The 8,308-nt window shown below is 47.8% G+C and overlaps 2 protein-coding genes across 4 annotated transcripts in view; both read left to right on the top strand.

Annotated features, from left to right (window-relative positions):
• The window catches only part of irak1 (interleukin-1 receptor-associated kinase 1), a 38,251-nt gene extending 30,578 nt beyond the window's left edge, over positions 1–7,673 (top strand). For all 3 annotated transcript variants that reach the window (XM_086046321.1, XM_086046330.1, XM_086046337.1), the window contains 2 exons: positions 5,938–6,598; positions 6,691–7,673. In XM_086046321.1, the coding sequence (XP_085902447.1) occupies positions 5,938–6,598; positions 6,691–6,770 (741 nt within the window). In that variant the 3' untranslated portion in view covers positions 6,771–7,673. The remainder of the gene's footprint in view (positions 1–5,937; positions 6,599–6,690) is intronic.
• Positions 6,808–8,308, top strand: part of hcfc1b (host cell factor C1b) — a 62,966-nt gene continuing 61,465 nt past the window's right edge. The window contains 1 exon segment of the mRNA XM_086046311.1: positions 6,808–6,822. The gene's annotated coding sequence lies outside the window, so the exon portion shown is untranslated.

Raw genomic sequence — 8,308 nt, 5'->3', positions numbered from 1 at the left:
TGTTGAAGTATCCTTGAGCAAGATACTGAACCCCCATTTGCTCCCGATGCTGCGTCATCAAGAGGTAGATGAGGTACAGGTAGAAAAGCGCTATACAAGTGACAGTCCATTTGCCATTTACACACAAATAATGGTGATGCATAACATATAATTGATAATTGGTCTAACAAGATAGATAGATAGCTAGATAGATAGATAGTAACACACAGACAGGGCATGTGTGATAAAAGCAAAAAGATGTATTGATCAAGTCAAAACTGACCTGACTAAAGGTTTTTTCCTTTTTCATTATTGTTTTTTCTATTTGTAATAATTGAAAGTTCAGTTTGTTCTAATTTTCTTTTACTACATGGAGACAATGTTTCGAGGTGATTTGGAAAAAAAAGGTAAATAAGAAACGAGCGCATCAGATAATGGCGTCTATTGTAGTTTGTCCGATTGATGGTGCCATAGCGTGACGTCATTTGTCACCGGCAAATGATTTGCATTTTGATTGCGAACAGCCAATCAGAATCACTACGTTTTACATATGGCAATTGATGGCACTAAGTTCATTAAATCATATCTAAAAAGCACGGTGACTTATTGTTTTGCAGTTTATTCGCTTTGTTTTACTTAGGTTTGTTCCTGCTTATATTTTGTCTCTGATTTGCATTTTATTTTATGAAACCGTGACAGTGATTATTGTCACAAACAATCACTTCTCAGCCCTTTTAATTGTTGTAAATGGTGTAAAGACAATTGAATTGCTTGGCAGAGAGTTGACTCGCGCACTTACGTTGTTGCGTTAAGCTCCAAGTGTGACAAGAACTTTTTATTTGAGTGTTGCTGGAAGTAATAGCTTACAATCAAATAATGATATGAACTGCCCTACTTGCCAAATGATGTCAACATATGTATTATGGTCCTGAAATTTGTAACGCGTTATCATCCATCCATCCATCCATTATCTCCCGCTTATCCGAAGTCGGGTCGCGGAGGCAGCAGCTTCAGCAGGGAAGCCCAGACTTCCCTCTCCCCAGCAACATCCTCCAGCTCTTCCGGAAGGATCCCAAGGCGTTCCCAGGCAAGCCGGGAGACATAGTCTCTCCAGCGTGTTCTGGGTCGTCCTCGGGGTCTCCTGCCGGTGGGACATGCCCGGAACACCTCACCAGGGAGGCGTCCAGGAGGCATCCTAATCAGATGCCCGAGCCACCTCAACTGGCTCCTCTCGACGCGGAGGAGCAGCGGCTCGACTCTGAGTCCCTCCCGGATGGCCGAACTTCTCACCCTATCTCTAAGGGAGAGCCCGGACACCCTGCGAAGGAAACCCATTTCGGCCGCTTGTATCCGAGATCTTGTTCTTTCGGTCATGACCCACAGCTCATGACCATAGGTGAGAGTAGGAACGTAGATCGACCGGTAAATTGAGAGCTTCGCCTTTCGGCTAAGCTCCTTCTTCACCACGACAGACCGATACAGGGTCCGCATCACAGCAGACGCTGCACCGAAACGCCTGTCGATCTCCCGTTCCATCTTACCCTCACTTGTGAACAAGACCCCAAGATACTTGAACTCCTCCACTTGGGGCAGAATCTCATCCCCGACCTGGAGAGGGCACGCCACCCTTTTCCGACTGAGGACCATGGTCTCAGATTTGGAGGTGCTGATCTTCATTCCGACCGTTTCATACTCGGCTGCGAACCGCTCCAACGAGAGTTGGAGATCGCGGCTTGAAGAAGCCAACAGTACTACATCATCTGCAAAAAGCAGAGATGCAATACTGAGGCCACCAAACCGGACCCCCTCGACACCTCGGCTGCGCCTAGAAATTCTGTCCATAAAGGTTATGAACAGAATCGGTGACAAAGGGCAGCCTTGGCGGAGTCCAACCCCCACAGGAAACGAATCCGACTTACTGCCGGCAATTCGGACCAAACTCTGGCATCGGTGGTACAGGGACCGGACAGCCCTTATCAGGGGGCTCGGTACCCCGTACTCCCGAAGCACCCCCCACAGAACTCCCCGAGGGACACGGTCGAACGCCTTCTCCAAGTCCACAAAACACATGTAGACCGGTTGGGCAAACTCCCATGCACCCTCGAGGACCCTGCTGAGGGTGTAGAGCTGGTCCACTGTTCCACGGCCAGGACGAAAACCACATTGCTCCTCCTGAATCCGGGATTCGACCTTCCGACGGACCCTCCTCTCCAGCACCCCTGAATAGACCTTGCCGGGGAGGCTGAGGAGTGTGATCCCTCTGTAATTGGAGCACACCCTCCGGTCCCCCTTCTTAAAAAGGGGGACCACCACCCCGGTCTGCCAATCCAGAGGCACTGTCCCCGATGTCCACGCGATGTTGAAGAGACGTGTCAACCATGACAGCCCCTCAACATCCAGAGCCTTTATGAACTCCGGGCGGATCTCATCCACCCCCGGGGCTTTGCCACCGAGGAGCTTTTTGACTACCTCGGTGACTTCAACCCCAGAGATAGGAGAGCCCACCTCAGAGTCTCCAGGCTCTGCTTCCTCAGTGGAAGGCGTGTCAGTGGAATTGAGGAGGTCTTCGAAGTACTCTCCCCACCGACCCACAACGTCCCGAGTTGAGGTCAGCAGCACCCCATCTCCACTATAAACAGTGTTAATGGTGCACTGCTTCCCCCTCCTGAGACGCCGGATGGTGGACCAGAATTTCCTCGAAGCCGTCCGGAAGTCATTTTCCATGGCCTCCCCGAACTCCTCCCACACCCGGGTTTTTGCCTCAGCAACCGCCAGAGCCGCATTCCGCTTGGCCAGCCGGTACCCGTCAGCTGCCTCCGGGGTCCCGCAGGCCAAAAAGGCCCGATAGGACTCCTTCTTCAGCTGGACAGCATCCCTTACCGCTGGTGTCCACCAGCGGGTTCGGGGATTGCCGCCACGACAGGCACCGACCACCTTGCGGCCGCAGCTCCGATCGGCCGCCTCAACAATGGAGGCACGAAACATGGTCCACTCGGACTCGATGTCCCCCGCCTCCCCCGGGACGTGGGAAAAGTTCTGCCGGAGGTGGGAGTTGAAACTCCTTCTGACAGGGGATTCTGCCAGACGTTCCCAGCAAACCCTCACAATACGTTTGGGTCTGCCAGGTCGGACCGGCATCTTCCCCCACCATCGGAGCCAACTCACCACCAGATGGTGATCAGTTGACAGCTCCGCCCCTCTCTTCACCCGAGTGTCCAAAACATGCGGCCGCAAGTCCGATGATACGACTACAAAGTCGATCATCGAACTGCGGCCTAGGGTATCCTGGTGCCAAGTGCACATATGGACACCCTTATGCTTGAACATGGTGTTCGTTATGGACAATCCGTGATGAGCACAGAAGTCCAGTAACCGAACACCGCTCGGGTTCAGATCGGGGGGGCCGTTCCTCCCAATCACACCTCTCCAGGTCTCACTGTCATTGCCCAAGTGAGCATTGAAGTCCCCCAGCAGAACGATGGAGTCCCCAGGTGGAGCGCCCTCCAGCACACCCTCCAAGGACTCCAAAAAGGGTGGGTACTCTGCGCTGCCGTTTGGTGCATAAGCACAAACAACAGTCAGGACCCGTCCCCCCACCCTCAGGCGGAGGGAGGCTACCCTCTCGTCCACCGGGGTAAACCCCAATGTACAGGCGCCAAGCCGGGGGGCAATAAGTATGCCCACACCTGCTCGGCGCCTCTCACCCTGGGCAACTCCAGAGTGGAAGAGTGTCCAACCCCTCTCGAGAGGACTGGGACCAGAACCCAAGCTGTGCGTGGAGGTGAGCCCGACTATATCTAATCGGAACCTCAGCCTCACACACCAGCTCAGGCTCCTTCCCTGCCAGAGAGGTGACATTCCATGTCCCAAGAGCTATGGTCCTGAAATTTGTAACGCGTTATCAGTCTCAGTAAATGTAATAATATTACAAAAACAACCGGAGTAACAAATTACATTATGTCGTTACTGCCTAAATGTAATGTATTACTGTACTGCGTTAATTTTGTAACGCGTTACCCCAACACTGTCAATTACAATCAGGCCCAAATAATACCTTTTAGTTGTAGGGGCCTTTGAAGACACTGGAATTTATATTAGAACACACATACAGCGAGTATGGAAAGTATTCAAACCCCTTGAAATTTTTCACTTTGTGTCATTGCAGCCATTTGCCAAAATCCAAAAAGTTCATTTTATTTTTCATTAATGTGCACTCAGCACCACATTTTGACAGAAAGGTGAAGAGCCTTGGTGTGTGAGATAAAGAAGAACCCAAAGATCACTGTGACTGAGATGCAGTAGGGAAATGGGAGAAAGTTCCAGAGTCAACTATCACTGCAGCCCTCCACCAGTCGGCAGAGTGCCCCGACGAAAGCCTATCGTCAGTGCAAGATCCATGAAAGCCCGCATAGAGTTTGCCAAAAACCACATGAAGGACTCCCAGATTATGAGAAATAAGATCTCTGGTCAGAAGAGAGAGATTGAAGATTGAACTTTTTCTGTTAATTCTAAGCGGCATGTATGGAGAAACCCAGGCACTGCTCATCACCTGCCCAAAACAATCCCTACAGTGAAACATGGTGGCGGGAGCATCGTGTTGTGGGGGTGTTTTTCAGCTGCAGAGACAGGATGATTGGTTGCGACTGGTTGAAGGAAAGATGAAAGCGGCCAAGTACAGAGGAAAACCTCCTCCAGAGTGCTCAGGACCTCAGACTGAACCGAAGGTTCACCTTTTCACAGGACAATGACCCGAAGCACACAGCTAAAACGAAGGAGTGGCTTCAGAACAACTCTGTGACCGTTCTTAAGTGGCCCAGCCAGAGCCCTGACCTAAATCCGATTAAGCATCTCTGGAGAGACCTGAAAATGGCTGTTCACCACTGTTCGCCATCCAACCTGACAAAAATAGAGACCCGGGTTGCAAAATATGGGTGAATCAATGTTGAAATATGGTTCGGCTTAAGTGTTGAATCTACGTTAGAGCTTTTCCCTTACCCAAATGTATGAAAAACCTATGACAGAAAACATGTTTAATATTCAAAAATGTATTCGAATAGATTAAAATACTGCGCGGAAATGGCTAAGAAATGAAAACGTTTCATGAAACAGGACCAACGGCAGTGTGCTCGGGGCAACAACAACAAAAAAAAAGAAATCAGTCAGAAAAAAGTGGGTAAAAAAAAGTCAAATAAAATTTATATATGGAGAGCGACAACTCGTGAGAGCGAGAGATACAGTACACACACTTTTTGCGGTTGAAAAAGGCCTGTCCCCCTCAGAATATGCCCCCTTCCCACCTCCCTCCGCTGAAGTCGAAAAATAGAGAAGGGCAAACGTAGATAACAGAGATTCAACGTTAATTAAACATTACCTTTCAAATGTTTTCATTAAACCAAAATACAATGTAAATTCAACAGCATCTTTGAATCACAAACTTCAATGCTGACAAAATATTGTTGAACCAACGTTGATTAAACATCAGTCTTCAACTAAAACCAAAAATCAACCTTCTTAACCCTAATTCAACATTGATTTAACATCTTTTGCTCTCGGGGGAGGATCTGCAAGGAAGAATGGCAGAGGATCCCCAAATCCAGGTGTGAAAAACTTGTTTCATCATGGCTGTACCAGCTCAAAAGGGTGCTTCTACTCCATACTGAGCACAGGGTCTGACCATATGATATTTCAGTTTTTCTTTCTTCATAAATATGCAAAGCTGTCTACATTTCTGTTTTTTTCTGTCAAGATGGAGTGCTGAGTGTACATGAATGAGAAATGAAATTAACTTTTTTGATTTTGGCAAATGCCTGCCTGCAATGGCACAGAAAGTTTAGAAAAATTTCAAGGGGTCTGAATACTTTTCGTATCCACTGTATAACATAACAACGACTGTTGCATTCCAGGACGAAGTTGGGTGTATGCATGCAGGCTTGACGTTGACTTTTGACCTCCTTTCAGGTGTTTAACAAACTTCAGGACATCAATGACCTGTTGAGGAAGCCCGACCTCCTCGCAGCTTCTGACTGTGTTTCCACTGGATATCTTCACTATTCAGACTCCAGCGTGGAGGTTGTGACTAAGCATTTGTCCAAACTGGGACCCCTCGAGGACACCTACCAGCCACCCATACGCTCCTTCCCGCCTCCTCCTCCATTCTCGAAGACCTCCTTCCATTCTTCCATACCTACTCCTCGCCACCCTGTTAACTATTCCTCTCTACCACCTCATCCATCCTCCCTCCGTCCTCCCTCTTCCTTCTCCTCGCTCCCTCCTCTCACATCCTCTCTCCATGCTCCCTCCTCCTCGTTTGAGGGTCCGTGTGAAACAGATGAGAGTCGAGGTTTCTCTCAGTATGACCTCTCTGCTGGCAGCCAGTTCAACTCCAAACTGTTATCCTTATCCCCACCCACCATTGACCAGTACCAACATCGAACTGGGCCCACAAAGTCCCAGTCCAGAGAGCCTTCTGAGGACCAGTACAACTTTCATGACAGAATGGCACCTGGTCTTTCACACAGGCCAATCAATGGCCCTCAGATTGCAGCATTACCGCAATCAAGTGTACCAGAAATCTCCTCTCCTCCAGCTCCTCTCCAGTCACTGTGTCTCAAGACTTCAGGTAAGGTTACAAAGATTGACTGAAATGACATCCATGAGTACATGCCTCACATTATAACACGCATGTTTTGTTCTGCGCTTGCGGGTGACCAGATGATGTGCGGCCTTGCGAGGAGTTCAGGGGTCCGGAGGAGAGTGATGAGCTGGAATATCTTGCTGCTACGGACACCTGACTGGTGGAGATGGAGTTGGGTAGAGCGTGAGGGTTGAAGTGGGAGGGGGAAGGTGGGTACTAGTACATTCCTTTTGTTCAAGTCAACTATTGTTTTGGACCAAGACACAAGTCAAGTATCTAGCCTCCGCACTTGCTGAACCTGGTTTACATCCTACTCGTGACTAATTACACTTCCTGTCTGGCTCTCTAAAATCACAAAAATTGACCGTGGAAGCTCAAGGAAGAATCACACTCGAAATGTCACATACGGTAAAGATGACAACTGTTCGTTCCTCTTGATTGACACTGGACATTCCCAGGTTTCATTGATGAATAATACCAAACTGGTACAGTTAAGTTTTCATCCTGTTGATATAGTCAAGAGTATGGAAAACTGTTCACTGCAGTGTACATACTTATACGGACAATGACTTGAATAACAAGACCAAAATTTCATTCAATCCCTTGGGGCCCGTGCACTGAGCGACTCGGCCAAACATGACTGAAATTCCAGTATGTGGTGTTCTACAACTAGTTTTCATGAGTGACTGACCATCAATAGTTTTGCTGCTATCCAAAATTTGAATTGAAGGTGAGCGCCATTGAAACGTTGCAGATGTAACGGCCAATCACAAATTTAATTTTGTATCACAAGCTTCGCAACTAAAATTACATTTGCAGGTATGAAGCAAGATCCAGACGGCCGTGGCAGAGCATTACCATTACAGTATATACAGTATATTGTGTTTTACAATAATACTTAGTGGAAATCAACCCAAATAATTTTTTTCAAGAATATGTTCCCAGCAAGCCCACAACTTGAAACACGGCGTTCTGATTAATATTGCGTTTGTGGAATTTGAGCAGCAAAATCCACCCCTTCTTAGCCACCTCAGGGGGTGGCCATTTTGTCACTTCTGTCGACTGAAAATAACATCACAACTGCTCAGGGCTCAGTTAACGACCAATCACGGCTCAGCTTCAAAAAATAGGTCAGCCGTCCTTGGTCGTTACCCGAGGCCTGAGCAGTTGTGATGTCATTTTCGGTCAACAGAAGTGCCAAAATGGCCGCCCCCAGAGATGGCTAAAAACGGGTGGATTAACTCATATTCCACAAGCGCAATATTTATCAGAATGCCTTGTTTCAACGAGTGGACTTGCATAGAACATATTCTTGAAAATATGTTTGGTTTGACTTCCGCTTTAACTATGGTTATAATTTCAAATGTACCTGTGACTAAAAACAGAGGTGGGCATTTTACAAAATTTTCGTGACGAACTGAATTGTAGGTGTCAGTCCGTCATTTAATTTACTGAGCGACAGTTAGTCCCTCAGACGTCCATTGGTCAGTCAGTCAGTCCCCCCAAAAAAAAACATCAGAAAAATGGGCGTCCAACAGTGACAGACTAACAGTCCATCAGTGATGGACAGTATATAATGGACAGTACATTTACGGATGAAAAGCCACTTCTGTCATTTCTCAGTCAGTCTATTTTATAAGGTGTCCCGTCATCCAATCGTCAGCAAAACAGGTGTCCGTCAGTGATGGACTGACG

Source organism: Filicampus tigris, chromosome 1 (genome assembly GCF_054856515.1).
Source record: "Filicampus tigris isolate MCC_2025a chromosome 1, RoL_Ftig_1.0, whole genome shotgun sequence".
In the NCBI taxonomy this organism is placed as follows: Eukaryota; Metazoa; Chordata; class Actinopteri; order Syngnathiformes; family Syngnathidae; genus Filicampus; species Filicampus tigris.
Note: the sequence above shows the minus strand (reverse complement) of the source record. Positions and strands in the feature narration are given on the sequence as shown.